Source organism: Hippoglossus hippoglossus, chromosome 9 (genome assembly GCF_009819705.1).
Source record: "Hippoglossus hippoglossus isolate fHipHip1 chromosome 9, fHipHip1.pri, whole genome shotgun sequence".
In the NCBI taxonomy this organism is placed as follows: Eukaryota; Metazoa; Chordata; class Actinopteri; order Pleuronectiformes; family Pleuronectidae; genus Hippoglossus; species Hippoglossus hippoglossus.
In genome coordinates, this window is record NC_047159.1 from 17,611,671 (window position 1) to 17,635,224 (window position 23,554).

A 23,554-nucleotide genomic window follows, 5' to 3' on the forward strand; every position below is an offset into this window, starting at 1 on the left:
TCTAAATGTTTAGCTGTATGAAGGAAAACGTGATCTGCAAATAAAGACAACACATGACATGCAATGGATGGTTTATTGAAAGTGTGAACTTTTTGAACTGCATGGCAAGCACATCTCCTTCTTTTAAACACAGCTTGGTCAGAAAGTATTATTAAATGGTATGGGTGTCTACAGCCTTCACTGTTGGTACTGTTGTCTGATTTTAATTGTTGGATATCAAAGCTGCCGTGAGCACCATTTAATCTCTACATTCATACCAGTAACTTAAATGCTGAAATACTTTCAGAAAAATAAGTCACATGACAGCATGATTCAAATCAATTATTTCCACAGATCACAGAACTTTAGCCAAAATGTACATATAAGTTATTATAAAACATGTTAGGTAAACAATAAGACAAAAAAACATACTGGTTTAGTTTTGATGACTTGGAAACAGAAAAGAACTTGCAGATGACAATATATTGTATTTTTATACAAAACCTGTCACACAGGTAATAAACAGGTGAATGTCTGTCTGAATTTGGCAGTAAACTCAACATCCAGTGTTGAATAATGCACCAGTAAAACCACTCATGCGACCTTATTCAGACCACCATTATGAGCTGTGTGTAACAAAACAAGGTAAAAAGCCTTCATGACTACAGAAAATATCTAAACAGGATGAGTGTCTGCATGTGCATGCAAATACGTAATGCTCTCACGTTCTCTGTAACGGACTAAACAATAAGACAGAGTAGTTTGTATTTGTCTGACATCTACCTTTGGCAAATGTTCACGCTCTGTGTCACTGCAGCTCTTCTATAGAGGCGGCGCTCCACTGACGTCACTCTTACTAAAGGCAGGTTGATTTAAAGAGCACTGGAAACGTTGCACGTATGACATGGATTTTCCTAAGAAAAGATTTGGCTCAAAAGGGAGCACCAAAAAATGTTTAAACAATTATGAAGTGGAAACTTCACAACACAGTGTATCTAATATCGAAAAAGAGCTTGTTCGGTTGCATAGAAAACTTCTACAAAAGGGGACCGATATAACAAAGCATAAACATAATACAGCTTACATGTGAGCCTGAGAGATGAGGCTTTAAACAGAGTTAGGGGCAAATCGAATTCAGTTTCCACCATATTTCTTCTGATTACTTAGGACACACTTGAATAAATAGAGTTTCTCATGTAACATCTCTTATCTAGAAATAAATTTGTCCCAAAACCCTTGCTACAACTTTATGGTCCAACTGTTCAGAACTGAAATACTCGGCTGAAAGTAAAAGAAAGAATCCAAGAAAAACAGACACACACATAAAACACACTTTCAAGTCTGAAATGATCAGTGAATCAATAGGAACTGGATTCTTCTCGTATTTGATTGAATTCACCTTCTATGATTCTTGTAATTTCAAACCTATAAGTAATACAAAAATCCAGGAGTTATTGTAGTAAATAATTTTTTTTAAATTACCGTCAAGGTATTAACAACTTAATATTTTCGAACAATGTAAAAATAAACACTAGCATATAAAACAAAAGGCAACAGATAATCCTCCATTTCAAACGCTGAGGATAGTGTGGGGTTGTGTTTCAAAGAAAAGGGGGGATTGTGGTGGTCCCTTGGCTCAGCGTGGGAGCTTCATGTCTGCCTGTATCCAGAGAATCAGAGTAACACGATACTCATGTAGTGATCTGCGTCCTACGCCTCAAAACGCTTTGGGCAGACCATAGGAGCAACGAGGGTCCACATGTAGAGGCTGAGACAGACCCAACAGGAGGCCATCTTGATCCAGAACACCGACCAGCTGCCGTCCAACAGCTTCTCAATCTTGTGGTCGTCATAACTGCAAGAGACGCACACAGTCAGAGAACTGAGCAAAGATAAACAGTGGAGAAAGACAAACTGCTGTTTGAACCCCAAGAGACAATAGTGGATTCGCAACCCATGACAATAATGAAAACTTGCATTAATAGAGCTGCTTTCAGACATGCACTGAACTCTGCAGATCCTCCGTATTTTCTCCAGAGGAGGTGCATGTGTGAACGCAAATGTCTGAGTGAGAGGCTCTGCATTGTTTGCGGACTTTCTCCGCTTGGCCCCCTGGTATAAAGTCAGTAGAAATTCAGGAGGATTCAATGTGTGAACACAGCAGGGGATCCCCTGTTGGATTCACCCCTAGCGAGTGGGGGGGTTGATGAAAAAAACAAAGAAATATCTCCCGGTGAGAAGGCGGTGTCATACACGTCAGACACCAACGAAGATGTTGAAAAGGTTTGTGGTGATAAGAGCTGAAGCTGATGTGTCTATGTGTTGTAAAGAAAATCACATGATCTCTGAACCAGAGTTAATACGTTGCTTCCTGTCTCTGTCTGCTGCTCCCGGAGGCTCCACCTCTCGCCTGAATAATGCAGAGGATTTGTTACTGTTGTGAAAAATAAACCTAATTATAATAATTAAGTTAACGTCTCCAGCATGAATGTGACTAAAATTAACAATGCTCAGGAACATTGAAGTGACCTAGTCAACAAAGCAAGTGGAACAAATGTATCTTGTAATACCTGAGCTTGCAACCTTACCCAATTACTTGAATATACTTTTTTTTTACTTGAATATAGTCATTATTACATGCCCCAAGGAGGTTATAAATCATTATCTGTCAGTCAGTCAGCAGGATAAACCAAAAAATCACTGAACTGATTTCCAGGAATTGGCGAGAAGGGGCGTAAGCCTTAGCAGAATAACTAATAGCTCTTAGCTCTCATGCATTTCTACTCAATCTGACAACATATTATGCCTCGATCTGCAGAAGAAAGAGTCATAAGATAAAACGTATTTGCATAAAACGGAGCATATACTTGAAGAGACTACATCAAATTAAATTAGAAACATAAAGTTAGTTATTGAATTGAGTTATTACTATCCATTTGTGGGAAGGTATATAATGAACAGATACAGTCTTTACTCTGCAGTGAACTTTCACTGGTCTTCAGACTACACTGAGTCACAGAGAGGAGGCCTCCGACACCTCCGACTTAGTTGGAGTTAAAATGTCCACATGCAGATGCTTAATTTTTATTGCTTAACAACTATTGCCTTCTTTTCATTGTCCATAACTGGAGTATTGAGTGCACATAAACACAGCAGGTGAAGTGTGTCACTTACTGGAACCAGTTGGTGACGGTCATCATGACATAAAGGGAACCCAGGAAGAAGACAGAGTGGAAGTAGGTGTAGCCGTAGATGGTGGCCTCGCTCTCGTCGTACACCACGTTCTGTCCTCCACCAGTATTCTCCTCATCGTAGTCATCTGAAACAAACACATTAAGACCAGGAGTTCAGTCAGCGAATGTAATGTGTGAAATGCTTGAAACACTAGAGAAAAGATATTGTTCTAAATCTGGACTGATTCATTGAGAATAATCACTACATTTTGATGTAATATATAAAACTTCTTTTAATTGTTATGTTTTCCAATATATAACGCAAAAGTGTTTTATTTCCAGCAGGTGGCGGTGCAGGCCTACCCACAATTCCACCTCCTCGCTGGGCCCGCTTTCCTGTATCATACTAACCTCCTAGTAACAGTGACATCATCTGTGTTTGCTGACCAATACTTTCTCACCATCCTCAATCGGGCTGAGGAATAGCAATGAGCGTAGCCCCTCACAGTGCAAACACTGCTCACGGGGGACATATGCATACACACTGAATATACTGAAGAGACAGAAGGGGGGAGCAGAGGGAGGGATAGATACAGTAAAGATGTGTTGTTGAAGGAGCCTCCTCACCTGTGTCATCTCCAAAACAGAAACAACAGCGAGCTCTCTGCAAGGAGGAGGAAACAGAGGTTACCACCGAGCTGGAATTGAATATTTGTAAGACATAAACAAACAGATTTATGCTTCATTTATTGGGGGCATCATCTGTTTAATTTCATAAGGGCATCTGGGCAGAGGGATTTTAAGTTAGTCTGCAAGACCGGTCTGAATATTTCATTAGCCGTCACACTTAGTGAGTTCTGAATACTGGGGTGTTTACCTCAGTCTCTGGCTCACTGTTCCTAAGCACCCTGAGCGCTACAGAGCTTCGCCTGGTGGTGGACGTCAAGCTGGAGGGAGGATGGAAAAAAGAAAAGTAGAGAGAAAGAAATAAAAAGATAGATGAGGGGGAGAGAGAGGGGTTGCGATTCCGTCACTATGCATTTTTCCAATCGCTTGCAGTTCCCTCTTCCTCAAGGACCAACCACAAAAGACATAATACCTCCACTTGATGGGAAACATATGTGAACAAATGCAGAAAGCCATCGTTCTCACCTCTCACGCGCTTAGGTCAGCCACAGCCAATCGTACGCCGCCTCTCCAAAGTCACAGCCAATCAAAACTAACCCTGTCGCTGTCGCTACAGCTTGCCATGAAATACATTACATTTATTCTTCATTGACCAAACAGAGCAGCTGTTAATTAGTTTGGATTTCGGCTGTTTGCGTAATCTCCACCTCTACACATATATAACACTAAAAAGATATACTGCAGGGAAGGCTACTAAAAAGATGTGTGTGTGTGTGTGTTTGTATGTGTTGTCTTACCAAGAGTAAAGGACACAACCAAACAGGATAACTGTTCCGCAAGCTGTAACAATCTTCTTGTCGCTCTCCGTCCCCGAATCGAAGGGAAACGCACACACGGTTTGGTTCATGCCATTTATCTCCAGGACTGGACAAAAAGAAAGTGCAGACAGAGACAAATGAGGTGAAAGAAGTTTTAAAAGGAATAGAGAGATTGCCAAAGACATAGCAAATGTGTGGTGCGTGTATTTTGGCACAGTGTTATTAATGGGGAAAGAAGGATAAAGATAGATTAACATACAGTGGGTGCAAGAGCATTCAAAGCCTCAACAACAGTAGGTAGTAAACTTGAGTGCTGACATAAAATAGAGATCTCAACCAATTTGTTCTGTTCTCATTTGTATGTGAGCTGCTCCGCACAATCTCCAGTTTCTCCTGCCAGCCCACTAGTAAAAACTCTGGATAATGTTCAAGTGAGCCCATGTTGAGAATACAGCAGGACATTTCCCGGAGGATTCACCGCAAGCAAGTTGATGATGTTTCAAGCAGACAAAGAAAGACGAGAGCTTTTGGTGATGAGGGTGTAGTGGAAATGTATTGTGTATGTGTGTTAGATTGACCGTTCTAACACTATTTAACCTTGAATGTTAAACACACCAGCTGGTCAAATCTACCTAACTGTGACTCCTCCTTCTCTCATAACTCGCAGCCTTGTTTGATGTGCTTATCTCAGTTTTACCCACGGTATTTTAATAAATATCTGCACAGGAGTTTAGACAAAGTTCAAAGTTCAAAGTGTTTTACTTGTCATATACAGTCCTGTACATGAAATTCTTACTTTACCTTCTGCTACAGGTACCGTGCTTTAAGAGTTTTAAAATAAAATAAAATACAAATACAAAAACTACAGGCCACTCTCTGTAACATTCTGTTCACCTTGTGGTCCGTTTGCAAAAGCTTACAATAAAACTCTCATAAGACATGTTGGCTTGTCGATCCTAATAATTTTTTGGTTTCAGATTTCCACCACAAGGGCCGACGCCTGTGTTGATGTGCTGTAATCAAAATCACGTGCTCTGTAGTGGAATTAATATGTTCCATCCTGCCACCTGCATGCTGTGCATGTGTGGTCGAGTGCACAATGTTACCAAAGTTTTGGGACTATCATACAGAAGCTACGCAAATTCGGATATAGTAACACTTAATGTGATCAGTTTGGCCCGGGACAAACGTGATCACTATAAGCGGTTTCCAGTGTATTTATATTGATCCTATTTCTATGCACAACAATGTGTCACAGTTATGTAAGACATCAGATGCAAGCTGATCAAGGCAATAATGGCTGTGACTACTACAGTAGGTGTAGATGGGCGTCAGTTCACACTCACTTTCTTTTGGTTTGCTGGAGAAGGCTGAGAAGGTGAGGTACATGACGTACACACTGATCACTCCGGGCTGCAACAGGCCTGATGTGGGCTGCACTGCAGGGACACAAAAGTGAATTCAATACTACTAATATAACTTACTGACAGAAAGTTCTAGTCAAATGTCTCACTACTTTCTATTATTATACTGTGCTGGACTACTGTGTCTTATGTACAGACTGTATATAAAGATGGTTCCCTAAAGTCAAGTTTTTCGATAAATCCCGCCTCCTTTATATTAATGTATGGGATACAAGCCAAACTAAAAAGTCAAAATACCCGTAAAATATTTTGTTTTCTCCAAGATGGTTACAGTTTAGGTAGTTCTTATCTTAGCAAATGCTTGTATTCTTATTTGCATTACAGAGCCAGTTGAGATAATGTGCATATGAGTGCAGGTTTCTCACGTTTCTGTATGCACGGAGAGATGGCCAGCAGGGAGATGATGAGACAGAGGCTACCGTTGATGCCCAGGAAGACTTTGTTGAGTAAACAGGCCTCAGAGTGGGTGTAGAACCAACCCATGAAGACCACGGCTCCCACTGCAACACTGAACAGCACCAGCGTCACCAAGGCCAGAGCAGCATACCACAGCTTGTTATATGCTACTCCTGCACTCCTGTAGATGGAACGAAAGAGGTACGGAGAGAGAGAGAGAGAGAGAGAAAACAGACAGCGAAAAGAAAAAAAAAAACATGAACAAGGATAAAGAAAATTACAGAAGTAAAAAGATCAAGTGAACAAGGAGAAAATAAACAGAGAAAACTAACACAACAGGGGTCGGCCTAAAGAAAAAGTCAAAGAAAGACAAAGAGTTGGGTTTTACTAAAACGGGCAAGTGCGCATATCAATACATTGAGAGGTCTGAGTTTATTTGGTTACCAGACTAAATTTAAACAATTGACTGTCGTAGGGAGGTTGTGTCTCTGGCTGTGTGAGAGAGAATGGGAAACTGAGTGAACAAGGAGACCATGTGCATCCTGTGAATCTGCAGCGAGGATGGCCTGCTGCCAAGCCTCCCCTCCACTCACAAACACACAAAGCTACATGACGCCCTCTTTCCAAACTATTTACATCCCAAAACACCCTGCGGAAGAATACGTCCGACCCTCAGAGTATCTCAAGAACAAATAGAAATCACAGCAAGTTTAAGAAGTTCATGGGACAAAAGAGACAAGAGCAAAGAGAAGACGTGTTGCTTTCACCAGTTTGTGTTCCATCTGTGCGCAAACTCCACCAACAGCTTGAGCTGGATCAGGAGGAAAAGGAACCCGCCAGCGGCTCCCACGTAACGCCACACTGTAACATTGAATAAGAGAGAGAGAGAAAGACAAGGATATTGTTTGAGTGATGACAAGACAGGCATCTTAAACCTTCTGCAAGACACAAGGCTCTCAAACTCTGAGACTACTGAAATCATCGGGGAAGTTATAGCCAAACGATGCAAATTACTAGCTGTGTTACTAACTGTTACTTCAACTATTTCCATATAACTTGCTGTGTCCTACTTTTTGCTTTGCAACTACAGAGATGTGGTTATGTTAGTGATACATTAATTAACAGCTCCAGAGCTAAGTGTCCCATTTTTACCTTCCAGAAAGGTTTCCTCTTGTGGGAGGAAGAATCCTCCAGCGCAGCATGCCACCAGCACAATAAACTTCAGCAACCAGAACCTGACATGTAAAGAAAACTATAATGTTAAAAGGTTATACAGGAAAAACATTACAAATGAATGAAAGTTTACTTTTAAAAACATTAAATAAAATGAAAAAATTATATGAAAAACATTGAAAATAAAATGCCAACAATCAACATACATAAGATTCCTGACAGAACAGCCTCAGAGTTCTGAAAGTTTTAGAAATGTTATATTTTAATCACTTCCTTATTACTAAGTCCTTATTGCTTATTTAACACTTGATCTAATTGTCTCACTGTCATTCACCACACCTGCTTTAGCTAGCCTGGGAAACAGTAGAAAATAGAAGAGAATCTGTTCACTACCAGTGACACCGGAACAAACTGTCTTTGTAAGCATCACAACACTGTGTGTTGTGTATTATCTTATGCTGCTCAGGGTCAGACCTCCTGATAAACTTAAGGTGTGAGAGCTCTGTAACCTTCGAGGTGTCTGTATGTGGGATGCGTATCTCGAGAACCGTTCAGCTTCACACTTGGCATGTGTATTGTTAATGGCCCAATGAAGTGCAGTATTGAAGTATTGTGTGTTTAGACACCTGACACATTCAATATTAATAAACTTAATATAAACAGACAACCAGTGCTCTGTATCAGTCTGTAGCTGGGACTCATCGACAAAAGTTACAACAGCGCACTCACAACAACAAGGCACAACAACAGCAACAACAACTAAATCTCCAGATCGGGGTTCTGCGTACTGATTTGAGCTTCACTGAACTTTGAATAAACAGGGGAGCAGCTCTTTGTGCAGCAGCTGTGGAGCAGCTTCAGGGTTGTGGACTGAGGCCAGCAGCTGGTCTGAACTTGCTGCGGCTAAATTACTACAGGTCACTTCTTCAGAAAGAAATCGGCCGCCAGCCTTACCACCGGCCAAGCAAACAGCACATTCCAAACAGGCAGGTTTAGAATGAGCGCTGCATTGGTATAACCAATCCACAAATATTCAGAAAGAATATGATCTGATGGTCAACATTGGGGAAGTTCATTTTACATCTTACTCATGTTCAGAACTATTACGACACCACCTGTTACGTTGAGGCCCAGCAAAGAGATGCACACAATGTTTTTCAATATTTTACTGCTCAATACATCCTCGAAGTTGCTGCATATTTTCAACTCAAGAGTTTGAGTATAGTTTGTTTTTTTGCTTTCACAGCACTTCACAGAAGTTCAGCGTTCCTGCTGGATATTAATGTTAACTGTTTAATGACAGATGAGACATGAGGCCTTCTTCTTACCCGTTATGCACGGCCGCCCGGCAGCCTGTGCTGTTGTTGACTCTTATGGTGAAGATGGCGAAGAATAAGAAGAAGCAGGCCATACCGAAGCACATCTTGTAGACAGCGGAGTAGCCCACCAGGGTTTTGCAGTTTTCTCCTGCATTCAATTTCTCACACATTTCGGCGTAGAAGGGGATCTGATTGACAGGGATAATACACAGAAAACAGTCATTATGGTGTTGATGAGGATACCCCACCTCTGCTCATGTTTGTCTAGTGCACGGCCACAGAGAAAGGGCCCAATAGTGTCTATTCGGAGCGTCATGCCTCTAAAGGAGCAAAAAGAGAGAACAGGCAGCGACAACAACCCCTCTTTCTCTCCATGAAGACCTCTTTCATCCCTCGTTCTCTACAGGCTGTTAGAGGGGCCTTACAACTAACTGTCAGTGTACACACACAAAAGACACAGATGAATAAATTACTGCCTTTTGTCAGCGAGTCAGAGAAACTGGGAGGAGGGTAAAGCAGAGGGGGCATGAGTAAGACAGAGAGACTGGGAAATCTGTCTAATTATAAAGTTTGGAAAATTACTTTGAACTCAGGTGACCTGCGTTGAAAAGAAGAGAGCACAACTGGAGGGAGTGAAGTAGATAAGGACGTTGCTGTGGCCTTCAACAGAAAAATGAAAGTGCTTCAGTGGCTCTGAGCCAGCGGAAGAGACAGCTTTTGAATTTAATAACCACAGAGTCAAATTCCTCTTCCCTTCACTGACGATGAAGTGATTTTACTTGACTCCTTACTATCTCTAAAAGGTAGAGATAAGAGGCACAAGCAAATACATAAACATAAGATGTTCCAACATTTCAGATGATACACGGTTTGACTTTGCTTTATTAGTCTTTTGTCCTTAAAGTGAAGTAAAGCCAGCGGATTGAGTTGTCATCTCCTCAGTTTGTAGCTCAGTCCAGACCCAGATCACAACATAGAGTAAAAAGCCTGGTTTGGATCTTTTGTCTCATGTTGAGGACCATATTAGCATGTCCATGGTGTTGAGATTAAGAGGGAAAGGGGCCTGCTGGTTCAGACTGCTGTAAATCTCTTGAGAAAAGACGGGCGCTCTCATACGCACAATGGCTGCTCTCTTAGCTGGGACTTCCCTCTGTGCTCAGTGTGTGACTGACAGTGAGTGTGTGTATGTGTATGAATGTGTGTGTAACTCAGCAGGCTATGCGTGGGGCTATCAGAGGCCATTTTGTGCCTGGGTAGGCCTTTTACAGGGTTCTGCTCTCACAAGGAGGCGCACAGCGGGGAGTCGTTTTAATATTGTACTGTAGACACTGGCAGAGATGGAAAGAAGGAAAAAAAGACAGCAGAGGAAGATTGGTGGAAAAATATCAGTCATCAGATACGCTCTCAGATGAGCAAGCTTGCAGTCATTGCCATGGTAACACAGTCAGTTGAGCGTATTCTTCCCAGATGAAGTATTGTCATTATCTTCTGTTTGCAGTGTGTGCTCGGGGACACACAGTGTACTTACTAAGGTATGGTACCAAAAACAGCACCATCATTTGTCGAGCATCTATATTGAGCTATCCGCATAAAAAATGGATGAGGAGTTAGTGAATCAGGACATCATCTCTGACACCATCTGCCAGACTGTGACTACAGTCTGACTCACAAGGTTGAGGATAACTAACCACTGAATATTATAGCAATTAACAGAGGAGGCCTTCCAGTTTAGTTTATTTCTCGGACAGGCTACATCGTTACTTCTACGTTTTTATTTCAAAAGGCATCACCTCTGTCAGATATGCCAGGCGTCCACACAACTCTGGAGTTGAGAGCTACTAAAATAAAAAAAGTTTAGGAATGCTGCAGGGCCTGTTTTAGTTTATTGTAGCCTTTGTTGATTCGTTACATTTGTGATTTTCATACATGCATTAAATTCTGCATTTTCCAATGATACAACTGTTTACATGCGTAGGAGATGAGCTATTATTTGAACAGATTCTGAGTACAACGGCAGACACATGCCCAGTACACCTGAGGGGTCATATGATATGAGTTTTCTGGATGGGGAATAAAACTGACAGGGAGTCAAAATGCTTGTGTGGATAGAGATCCTTTAAACCTTTAAAAATGTGCTGGTATACACAGGTTTTTTTGAACATGGGTAAACTAATTAAAATTTTAATCCATGTTAAAGCCATGTTAGTGTGTTAGTGGGTTTTTTGACCAGTGGAAAAGTGGCTATAAGTAGTATGGATGTAGCCTCACTCCGATAATAATCCTGCATTGAAATGATTCAAAGAGGCAACATAGGAGAAGAAATAACAACATGAAAGCTGTAGAGTTCAAAAGAGAGAACTACAGTCCTCCTGTGTAACTTTTCCCAGCTTCAGAAGCTCGGTGGGTGATTGAAGACAAAAAAGCTTCCAGCCTGACCTTCTGCCTACTCGATTGTGGCCCTATTTCTTTGTGGAGACACAGGTTCCTATTATTTTTATAGAAGAAAGCTAAACTCCAAAGTTGGCTCAAATGACGGAACCTATGTTTCAAAATGTGTAAAGACAGTGTGTGAGCTACAAAAATGCTCTTTATCTTTACTTTCACCGTCGCTCCATGTCAGTATGTGTGTCTACCCCAACACTCTTCTGTCAACACACCGAGCCGGCCAAACAGTAAAGGTTATGGTACTGAGGCAACTGTTGACTTGGTTACTACAGCCTCTGAGCCAAATCCACTCTTCTATTCAGTGAATAAGAAAAACAACATTAACATAATTAAGGCTTAAAGGCCTTCATATTTTACACATTTCTGGGATTTAATTTGAGGTATTGGTACCCCTAAAATAATATACAGTTTCAGTGGTTTAAAGTAAAAAAAACTGCTGCTATGTGTATTTCCATGTCCTCTCTTCTGCCTCTCTCTGGAGCTGCAGACAGAATAGGCTGTTTTCGCCTGCCTCTTGAGCCCCTTCTCTGATTGGCTGACTGCACTTTGAGTGACACGCGTTGGCCTATCACCGGTCTCATTCTGGCGCGACGATCTCTGGCTGTAAACACAGCTGAAAGTCACATTATGTTTGGATACGGCTATAGAAGACCAGCCACATATTTACAGTCGGTTACAACAGGGAAGTTTCTGAACGGTAAGTTGCACTGTCCTCAAGTTTGTTGAAGTTTTAGCAGGACTGTCGGCCAATGTAGGAGTAACGTCCCGAGTTACAGTACGGAGTTTCACAACGGAGTTTCAGTCCCGAGCAACGAGTAATGTCTAGGTTACTCCGTACTGAGCACAGCGACACGGCACGTCAGAGGAAATAAAGCGTAACTGCTGGTCTCGAACAGTAACGTTCTTAGGACACATTCTCTTCCTTGCATCCCTCCACGCTGCAGTGTTTCTTCAGTGTTGTTTGTTGTGGTTAGCCTGTGGTAGCTAACAAGCTGCTAGCTCAGCAACATGTCTGCTTGGTGACGCGTTTGACGGGGAGCGGGGGTGGTTGGTTCGGAGCCTGGACTGGTACCAGCTGGGTGGGGCTGAGAGACCAGTGCGAACCCATATGACATCATACGGGGGAGGAAGTACGAAACGAGACATTTCGATAACATATTTCTTAGAATGGACTGAGGGAAACAGTCCGCGGAGTGACTGTTTTCATACTTTGAGGGTCCCTACTGACCCCCTTCAAGTAATAACGGATAGTAAAAGCCCAGAAAATGTATTATACACAATATGTAACCTTTAAAAGATGTGAACAGACCAGAATATATTTTATATTAAAACTTAAAAAAGGAGGCAAGGCAGCAGGTCTGGCTTAAATTGTAGAAATCAACAACTAGCTGACAACTCATTGACTTTATCTCCCTACTGTCAACAGCAAGAACTAGACATTGTCCAAATATTGACAGCCATATCATGACAATTATGTCAGTGCAGTAACTGGACTGTGTCACTCCAAGAAATCAGCAGTCATTCTGCTATATACACAGCTGCATACAGGAAAGGTTTTCAGATCAACTTTAGCAAAGAGAGAAAATGCACATTTTTATCTTCAAATATTTTTCTGCATTCAAGAGACTGATAAATTGTTCAATAAATGTTCTAAATGTTCAGCAAGGCGACCTGTCCAGGGTGGAGTCGCCTTTAACCCAATCTCAGCTGGGATTAGCTGCAGCTCCGCCTGTGACCCTTCGAAGGAAAAAAAACCCCACATCGGTTGAAAACTATTTAGGATAGAAAGTTTACTATTAACCTCACTCACCCTCATTTAAATTGAATCCACTGAAAAACAAAGATAACAATCAAAATTTTCTCTGTGTGCTTTAATTTCCTCACTATCCTCTTACAAGTGACACTTTCAACCAAAAACAAACCCCTCAATCATATAAATGTTAAAATATGAATCAAACAGATACGAACCACACATACATTTCTGAGTAGACTTTTATCAAGTGTATATTGTGCAGTCTACTCTATTCAGAATGTGTGCACGTATGCACGTGTGTGTTGCGATGGAGTATTGCATCAAAAAGTATGTACTCACACGTTCTTTCAGCTCCTCCTCCACAGTGGGGGACATCATGATGACACAGATGACGGTGACCAACAGGAAGTAAAGGGCATACATAAATCGGGTCCCTGTGGACTGCTTTATCTTGGGGCAGCAGTTGCAGCAGCATGAGCAGGCCGCCGAGCCGCAGCAGCAGGCCAGCTGCACACAGAGAAAAGCATAATCAGATTAGCTTTCACAATTTTCTACACCATCTGATACACACGTAATGTATTTACGGGGCCCTTTTAAGAGAGGACCAGGGTTTAAGTGCTCTTTTAACATCAGTCGCTGTCGGCTGCAGCATCTGCTCTTTGACCTTCCTGTAAGGAAGTGAATGAGGCACGAAGAAATGTACCATGTATCATGAGACCAAAATGCATTTGGTTGTTGTTACATATTCACTAGTTCCAACAAAACTGCTTTGGAATTTTGAAGAAATATAGAGAAAGAAAACCATCTGGTCCTTTTAGTGATATTATTAAACAAATAATTGGTAGATATTTAATTTCAACAGCTTGGGACAAGGGGAACATGAAGAACCTATTTATTCGAGATGTTCTGATACCAGCATTGGAAATGCTTCGATGGTGCAGAACATTCCTGGTTGGGCATCGGTGAGGACACAAATCTATGACCTGATACTATGTCTTTAAAGTATGTTAGTTTTACAAAGATAAAATAATTTTCTAGAAAAGATATAGATATCACATCGTCTTCGCTGCTTCAAAACAGCAGTTGTGCTGTGCTGCCATTGGCAAGTACTGTTTTTAGAGCAGCGATGAAGATTTCCTGTAATGTTGCGTTAACCAGAGCTAGCCAAAATATCAGCAATTTGGCTGCAATTGTTCTGGAAAGTCCCACAAGTAAAACTGTGTCATGCACAGGATGCAAATAATAGGCTATAAAACAAGGATGACAACAATCACTTCCATACATTGGTCCAGCGTTGTGTGTCCATTGACATGCATACAACTGCAACAATACTAATTGAAATCCCCGGGGAAAAACTGCAAAATTCAATATTTATAACAATATAACTGCAACAATTACTATACACAACACAGTAAAAGGCATTCAAGGTTAATCACATGGGTGCAGAATCTAAGATCTGAGAGTGGAGTCATTTTGGGACACTTGTGTGTGGGAGTGTACTTTATTATCTTTCCAGAGCTTCAGCCTTCACGATCCCACACTAATTTACCACAGATTTGAGCAGGAAGACAAAATTATGGCAATGAACTGAACAGATGAAAACTTTGCGATGGAAGACACTCATCTGGCTGTCTCTTTAGCTCATTCATGGTTTCTATTACGAACACGGGGGACAAATCCCTCCCATTGCTTCATAGAGGCAACTCTTGGTCAGTACAGAGTCAGACAGTGAAGGCTCTTGTCTTCTGAAGACAGACAGACACACACACACACAGGCCTACTCTGTTTCTTCTGACAGGCACTCTCATAAAGACAGGCCCGTTGTTCTATTTGGGAAAGAGGAGGCTCTATAATTATACAGTATAACATCTTTCTGTAGCCACCCCACCCTGCCTGTGGAAGCCTTCTACCTCTCAGATGGCAGAACACACACTGCTGTGGTGAAAGGTGTGGTGCACTGTGGGGCTCCACTGGTGCTCCACTGGAGGGCTCATATACACTATTTTCCTATGTATTTTCTCCCATTATGGGATGTGACACCAACTTCAACAAAGTGTGAAGCAAATGGTGCCACTGTGGGTTACATGACAATTCTAGTCTGACCATAGCCGAGTCCTTTTGAGCTACAGGGAAACTTATAAACTACCATTATAGCATTAAGAGACGTAAGAACTTTTAATTATAGGGGGCGTCATGGCTGTGAACTGAAGCATCTCAGGTAAGTTGTGTACCATCTAGTGACATCTGCATCTGACTAATCACCACAGTTACCTCAACGGAGAAATGTGAGGTGACTGGTATCTGCCACAAGCGATTAATATTGAAACATCTATAACACTAGTGCATGTCAACAAACTAGGTATTATATTAAATAAGTTACAGTTGCAACAACTGGGCGTAGGGATACAGAGGGAATGATGTGCAGGGGATGTTGCATGTGCACTGTCAGAGTCTTAAACCCCAAGACAGGATACACGAATGTATCCCACCAATCCAGGATTCCTATTGGATGTGGATCCTCTGGTGAACAATAAATGTATTCTTCAAAACCGGCAAATTGTCCAAGCAGCATCTGTTCAATTTGCCGCTCAGTCATAACAGTAATCTTAGCCCTTGTCTGAGTGTGTGTCCTAATCCACGATCTGGATGTACTCATGTAGTAAAGCCAGTGTGCAAACGCTGTCTGATGTGTTGCGTTCCGCTCCAGATGCCAGTTATGTGTGGTATGCTGCAGACAACTGATTCCTCGCAGGCACGGGCACATGGTCTAGGATCAAGCCCCTTCTCTAGCCACATGCCTCTTGCTCCCTGCCGTCCATCTCTGTCCACAGATTTCCCTGCAAGTCTTTTCTAGATGGTCCAGTTGATTGTTTTTTTCTGCCTCTAAAGGTTTTAGCCATTTTGTTGCACACTCTGAGGTGTTGTTTTGATAGTTCTCTAATTTGTCTCTGCCCCCTTTAAAATATTATTCCTCCAACCAAGCTCTGTGGCAATATGTCCAGCATTTTTTGAGTAATCTTGCTTACAAACAAACAAACAAACAAACAAACAAACAAACAAACAGGGGTGAAAATATAACCTCCTTGGCAGAGTTAAGCAAAGAACAAAACATGTTGTAACTGCACCTTTTTTCAACACAGTGGGGAATCACACTAAGTAAGATTTCTTCATCTGAAAATTTGAGTTTGTGTACTTGTGATCATTATTCTGTGTCTGTCTTGATATAGAGTCCTTGAGACCAAGAGTGAACTTGCACGTTAAGAACAGCAGAATATAGGTCAATTATGAATTTAACCCCCTCACGCTATCTGGGTAAGGGCTGTGGGCAGCAAACACAAAGACATCTTTGATGCCTGAATGAGATCAGTGTATTACCAATCTGGAACCAACAGGGGTGTTTCTTATCAATTCAAGGATAACTGTGGGAGCAGGGATCAAGCTCATACACGTGCACACAATTCACCAATGCTTGAGATACCGTGGAAGAGAGAGTATTAATGGGTTTGACACCGGGCCTCTCTACATGTGCATATTTCTGCTTTTGTGCACACGCAGACCTCTAGCCTTGAATCCAAACCGTTTGATTTATGTGGCCCCTTTGCTCTATTTCACTACACACAGCTTAACAGGATAAGCCGTTTCCTTTGTCTCTGCTGCACCCACATGTCTCTCTCAATGGGCGATTAATTAACCACAACCGACTGAGAGTAAGCAGGAAGAAACAGGACGATTTAGGCTGTGAGGGTGTTTAGATTTCATTAGTTAGGGGGTGTTTCACCAGCGGACGGCACACAGTGAGGGGGCCCAACAGCAAACTCTGCACAACTGACAGAGGGAGGGGAGAGGGGACACAGGAGAAGAAAATGTCCCGGGGAATTCCACCACACACAGATACATGAAAGGATATCCATGGTAACAAACCCTGACCCTACCCACTTCACGGGCCATCCACCTCCTCCTCCTCCTCCGCCCACCCCACCAGCGAGCCAGCAGGTGGTCGCCGAGTCTGCAGAGTACACCCCTACTTCAATATCAACAGCAACCCCCCCACTAGCCTCTCATACTGCTGTTCCAATGCTTATCGTCCCTTGCTTGCAGCAAATAGGGAAATGTTGAAAAAGCCAATTGTGAGATAAATTAAACAAAGACTCTAACAACTGATGGTTGATTGTGAGACCTGCACTAACTGCACAGTGATTGTGGGACTCTCTGGAGACAGAAAAAGACTCAGCTCTTGCTCACTCAGCCTGGAGCTCTCTTTCACTCTCCTATCTCCCATCCTCCCCCACCCTGTTACTTGGGGACTCATTGTCGTCATCTCTTGTATTTTCTACTTTTATAGTCTCCTCTTTACCCTTCTTTGTTATTTGCAGCTGCCCTTTACCCTAAATCATCCACACCCCTGTGCTCCACCACCTTCCAGCTGTTCCAGGGGTCAGAAGAAAGACGATATTGCTCACACACAGGAATCAGGTTTACATAGAGTATAGGACACAGCAGCGGGGGAAACCCTTAGGAGAAGAACGCAAATAACATTCAAAATGAAGCAAGTGCTTGAAGAGACAGAATTAAGTCTGTATGGCCATGGCTTGTTCAGCGAGGCCTCTTCTGACCTACAGCTGGATGCTAATGTGATAGACTCCTTTATGTGGACAATCCTGAAACGCACATCTGTGATCAGACTGCGAGCGCTGATGATAATTACTATGTTTCCCCCCCTCCTCTATCCTTCCCTGCCTCATTATCCTCAAAGCTGCAGTGATGATAAGATCTTAAGTATTTGGACAAACAGGAAAGAAACTAAATAAAATGCACAGTGGTTAAATCGGGTGCAAGGAGCCACGCTGATGCAACTGCTTATGAAACAGACTGTTCACAAAAATAGGTCACTCACTACATCACTGTAAGCACAGCAAATGGAAATATGGGGGCAGACTGATACAGAGCCAGTTAAAGGTTTTCTCCTGCAACAAGTCAAAGTGTCAACATTTACACAAGTAAGGAAGTGAGGAGATCATCTGACAAATTCTGAATGGGATCTGTAATGCAAAATTACTACTGTATTGATAACGCTTATGTAAATGCCAAAACTGACCTTTAATAACCTTCCTCATAGCAGTTTCACATGAAAACAGGTCTAAGTATCAGAGCTCCAGCTCTCGTACTCGTCCCCTCCAGTTCGACCTTGTCGCACCCCTCCTCATCTTTTTTGTTATCTCCTGGGATTTCACTTTTCACCCTCTTCACACGCTAGGATCACTCAGCTGCATTAAAGAGGACGCCTGCAAATGTTCCTTGTCTTTTTACTCTGCAGAATGCTCGTATTTGCATATTATATGACTGTCAGACCTTCTTTTGAAAGAATAAAGTACATCTGTCCAGTAGTTTTTGCAGAATCTCGCTTCGAATCAAACATCCAAACCAACCTACCAACAAACGGACAGGGGTGAAAACATCCTTGGCGGAGGCACCAACGTTAATGAAAGAAGGGGGCATTAAATATTCAGCGACTCTATCAGTGGGACTATAAACCTCAGGTTGATTCAAGCCACAGTGTCCTTGTTTGTTCATCCATGCCATCTGATCCATTCATATTTAATCCCTGTCCTACTTTACCTACTTTACTTTAGTCCAGTCTGCAGTCGGCTGCTTTAAAACGAAGGGAACTCCCTGTTAGTTTCAGCCAAACGATTCTGGCCACTGGATAACGTTGACCACAATAAATCATGGCAGAGCTCAGATGAAACTACACCCTCGTATCTCAATTACGACAATGCTGTGAGGAGAAACCAGCAGAAAGGGGAAATTGAAAAAAACAAGAGGGAGAGGGCAAACAAAAAAACTTTAAACAATAAAATATAAGGCGGGATCTTTCTCACACACATGTATGGTATGGTAACAAAAGGCCTACTCCAATTTCCACTTAGATTGTGACTGACAGCTCCTCTATTGTGTGTTCAGCTAGGCAGCTGTATACACACAGCAAAAATGTATCACTGCTCTGGTTCCTATACACAAAGGGAAGTCTTTACTTCTCTCTTGGCAAACATATCCCCAACTACAACCAACAGAGAGAAACTATAGTCTGCTGAACGGACACAGGAAAACAGAAACAAAGACAAAAGAAAATGAGGAACGGCTGAAAACAGAGGGCTGACATAGGCAATCCCCTGCAGACACTGTGAGTCACAAAAACCACCAAAGGAAACAGACCAAACAAGAACGGGAAGGCAGAAGTCTAAATACAAGGCAGCCTGAGATCACCAGGCTAATGGAGCGTCACCTTGTGTTTACTTAGAGGCCTGTTTCACTTCTCAAAGTGCACTGTTTGCGAATGTGAGAGTTCAGTTGCACAAAGTCAAACACAATAACATGTCATTCCCAACCACGTATTCATGGTTGACCGATGCAAAAGGTAGCATTCGCAGAGCTGGCTGGCATTTCACATGGTTACATCAGCCTTCAACCCCATGCACAAAAGAAGAAGAGACTAGACATTGGAAGATGAGGTTGAGGAAACATTATCCCTGCGGACTGTATGACAGTTCAGAGGGACAAAGAGATGGAGGATTGCCAATTACGTCCCTGTGGGAAAACCTGCTCCCGCTGCTGACCAGAGCAAAATTCCTGCGAGGAAGCTGAAAATAGCAGACATTTCTCGCAGTTGGCCAGTAATCCTAATCATGTGACTGACCCAGGGGACCACTACAGATGTTGAGGGCCTGTTTTAACACTAGGCTAAGGTTTTACAACTCTACAACTGATTTTTACAGGCCATCAACACTTGTTTTTAGGATCACCTGCCCAGCCGAGCTGTGACCTTGGCAACAAGCAGTCGCTCTGCCAACTGATAGGGACAGCTGTGTGTCAGGGAGTGTTGCTGGCCTGAACAGTTTAGCGATAGTTCAGGATTTCACAATATTTACTTATCTACGTAAAAAAAGATCACATTCCAGTCAGCTGGCCCTCCTAAGAGCTGCAGAAACCATCATACAAGAAATGCAACATTATGATTAACCTGCATCAATTGTTGACTGCCCACCAACACATAATCATCAGCAAATAATTTTGCCGTTTTCAGACATTATGTTCAGAAAATTGGGTCCGGACATTTTCCGGAGTTTGTCTTTCACATAAGAAGAATGTTGCAGGAGCTTGTCCGGGTCAGACGTGGTCACAACAACAGGAGAATATATGAAGTATTCAGGTGAGAGGTGGCGCCCTGGTAGTGCGTGCAAGACCTGAAGTGTAAATTCTGCTGCAGAAAGCAGTGTTTTTCTCTACAGCAAATCCACACCGGCGGCAGCCTTCATTACCAAAAGCTCTTAAATCCAGTTGTCTTTCCATGTTGACATCTTCGTCAACGTCTTCTACATGTATGACACCTCTTTTGAATCCTTAAATATTTACATACTTTTTACTTATTCAGTTTTGTGTCCAGCAAGTGTTAATTTTCCAGACATTTTCTTGCTGTATTCTCACATTGGCTCACTCAGACATTTTCCAGACATTTTACTAGGGGGCAGGCAGGAATAGTTCCAAAAAATGTCTGAAGCATCTGAATCGGACATGTGCGTTCTCACATACAGCCTTTTGGAAGGTTTCAGGAAAATGTGCGGACATCGGTGGATGTTTGTAAGCTGTTGTTATCTTGTACCACCCTGGTTAAAGATAAGACAGCCAGAAATGTCTAGTGAATAAAACAGGGTGTACTGGAGTGGAGTTGAGCAACATTAAAATACTCGACAGAGTCCAGGTTCAGTTCTTAATTTCTCACTCAGTGATACTCCAGAAAGATTCTTGCTGAATGGCAGCCTCTTCTCCTCTAGGTTGTCCTGACATATGCACCCTGCCAGCATTGCTGTTCTGCCTACACATAGCCTCAGTCCTGTCCCACAATCACAGCCAACACTCGCAGCGCTTTGGACAACACTCAATGTTGAGCTAAAGCCATACCCTCTGTCCCATCACAACATGGCAAACATCCCTGCTCCCACTGAGAAATTACAAGCGAGCTCCCACACCATCCCTGCTTCTCTCTCTAAATCTAACCCAAACAACGCCCACCCTCCTATAACATCCACCTCCAAGCCAAGGAGGATATAATAACAGACCACACATCAACCTGGGCCCCTGTAAACCTCAAGAGGGGCACGCATATGCACAGGCAAAAAAAAGTTAATTACAAGTACACACATAAATTGAGAGGGCGACAAAGCTAAATGAGGCGCCTGTGGTTGGGATTAGCACACTACCACAAAACTGATCTTACATTTTGCCCTTCATTTTCTCCTAATCCTTCGCTGTTTCCTTCATTCTCAGTCCCTGAAAAGAACAGGAAATAGAAGCAAGCTCTCCTATGTGAGGGATGTGTCTAAGTAATTCAATTCCTGACCAGACCAGCTCAGCACTAGTGACCCTGTGGTCAAAAACAATCTGTTCGCTGAAAGACGAAACCCTTTCTATCTTTACAAACACATCACTTGAGTGTTCGCCGCTAGCTGCTGTCTTTTCAAAGTATTTCGATAGTTTTATACAAATTAAAGCCCGCAAATATATGAACACAATCCATGTAACCACCAATGGTTTTAACCTCTGCTTTTTGTTGCCATTTGCCCCTCTCTGTTGGTTTGTCTTTTTAGCAAGATTATGCAAAAGATACTAACAGCTTTCTACAAAACGTGGCTGAAGGATGGGACGCAGGCCAAGAAAGAAACCATCACATTTTGGCGTGGATCCACACAAAGGGGGTGGTGATGGAAATGTTTCTTCACTTTGCAAGAAAGTGCAAGTTTTTATTTTTTACATCCCCACCAATCTCTGTGGGAATAATGAATGGATCTTGATAAAAGAAAAAAAGCTGGCATTCAGAGGACTGATATTTGTGAGTGAGTGCAATTTGGTGGGTACTGAGTGTTCTAGTCTTTGGTATTGATTCATTTTCTGGTTCTTTTCCGGTAAAATCATTTAATCTATCAAATGTAAACACAAGCCCAAACAATATGTTTAAAGTTTTGCACCAACGGAAATTCACAACAAAAAGAAGCAGCAAAACTACCGATGAGCATCAAGAACTAGTGACTTTTTTAGCATTTTTAAACGACTTAAATAATAAATCACTCATCTAAATTATTGGGAGGTGATTTTCAATAAAAAACACTATTGCACATCTCACAGCTGTGATAGAAGCACACACAGGAGTATATGAATAATTTGGTCTTCTGTGGATAAAGAATCAGAAACAAAAAGTGAAACCATTAATCTTCTTCATAAGGTCTTCTTCAAAATTATATTGTATACTTCTATAATTGATTATTAAAAGCCATTCTGCAACTTCAAAACTTACCTCAAACATAGAAATAACAACAGCCAGTGCCCAATCACACTGTTTCCATAGTTGACATGTAAAGTAGTTGGCTGTCTGCAACTTTAGACTTTAATTCTTGATAATAACCACGTCAGAAACACAGCATTTCTATAGGGATAGATGTTTACCGAATGGAGGTGGGACTGACGTGTGATTTGTGTGATTTGGGAAGCAGGATGTTTGGTGGGTAACTGTACCCCTGTACAGAAACCCCGAAAACCAACTCGAACATCCGGTTAGAACAGACAAGGTAAGTGAGTTTCCAGATAACAACAACATGTCTACATGTGTGAATATGACGGCTCTTCTCTTTCAGGTTAGTGGCTCGTCGGCGGCGGGTGTTGCTTCGTGTGTCTTTGTCTTCCAGCGGCTTTAACGTCGCCACAGAGAAGTTCTCCACTCGCTTCCATGGAGGAAACCCGTCTAATTCCATACCGCTAATGAATGAATGTGACTGACAAACATGCCGGGAAGCTACAACAGAGACAAATGTCACAGAGAGAATTCGTATTGTTTCGGGGGACACGCGACGAGGCACCAACGGCCGTCGACGTTTCGTTTACAACCGTTCAACAACACAACAACAAAGAGGTTTGTGGAAATGTTCCTCACCTGAGAGACACAACATGGCGTACACATTCTGCCGGAGTCAGTGGATACAATCCGCCTGAGAGGAGGAAGAGGAATGGCTTTTCTTCTCCGTCGCTTTCTTCCACCTCCACATGAAATCACCGCCACAAGCGTGTGTTCTCTCTCTCTCTCTCTCTCTCTCTCTCTCTCTCTCTCTACCAGCCTGACCGCTGCTGTCTCTCCTCCTCTCCTCCTCTCCTCCCCCCTCCTCTCTTCCTCCCTGTCTCTCCTCCCACATCACATCACCATCTCTATCATAGACTCAAAGTAAAAGACGAACACAAAGCTGATCGCTGCTTCTGCCACTGACCACGTCCACAAGGAGAGATGGAGGAGAGGATGACAACAGAGGTGAAGAGAGAAATACAGTTTACTGATCCAAGCGTCTCACAAAGCCACACATAAAGATATGGTCTAAATGTTGCACCTGTAATACGAGTAAAAAAAAGT

At 42.3% G+C, this 23,554-nt stretch overlaps 1 protein-coding gene across 1 annotated transcript; it reads right to left on the minus strand.

Annotated features, from left to right (window-relative positions):
- Window positions 1–61: 61 nt before the first annotated feature.
- Window positions 62–23,301, minus strand: serinc5 (serine incorporator 5). The gene is made up of 12 exons (XM_034594721.1): window positions 23,087–23,301; window positions 13,447–13,614; window positions 8,919–9,097; window positions 7,570–7,652; window positions 7,185–7,278; window positions 6,387–6,598; window positions 5,944–6,036; window positions 4,577–4,703; window positions 4,030–4,099; window positions 3,780–3,816; window positions 3,154–3,298; window positions 62–1,834 (listed from the first exon to the last, which is right to left on the minus strand). Exons 1-12 carry the CDS (start codon window positions 23,111–23,113, stop codon window positions 1,690–1,692), a joined length of 1,380 nt encoding a protein of 459 aa, XP_034450612.1. The 5' UTR covers window positions 23,114–23,301; the 3' UTR covers window positions 62–1,689.
- Window positions 23,302–23,554: the final 253 nt, after the last annotated feature.

Excerpts from the sequence above, each read along its gene's own strand:
- serinc5 (XM_034594721.1), bottom strand. The coding sequence starts at position 23,113 with ATGTGTACGCCATGTTGTGTCTCTCAG. Across the intron at positions 7,279-7,569 it reads AGAGGAAACCTTTCTGGAAG|TGTGGCGTTACGTGGGAGCC; the intron begins GTAAAAATGGGA and ends TCAATGTTACAG. Across the intron at positions 4,100-4,576 it reads GGTTGTGTCCTTTACTCTTG|CTTGACGTCCACCACCAGGC; the intron begins GTAAGACAACAC and ends TCCTCCCTCCAG.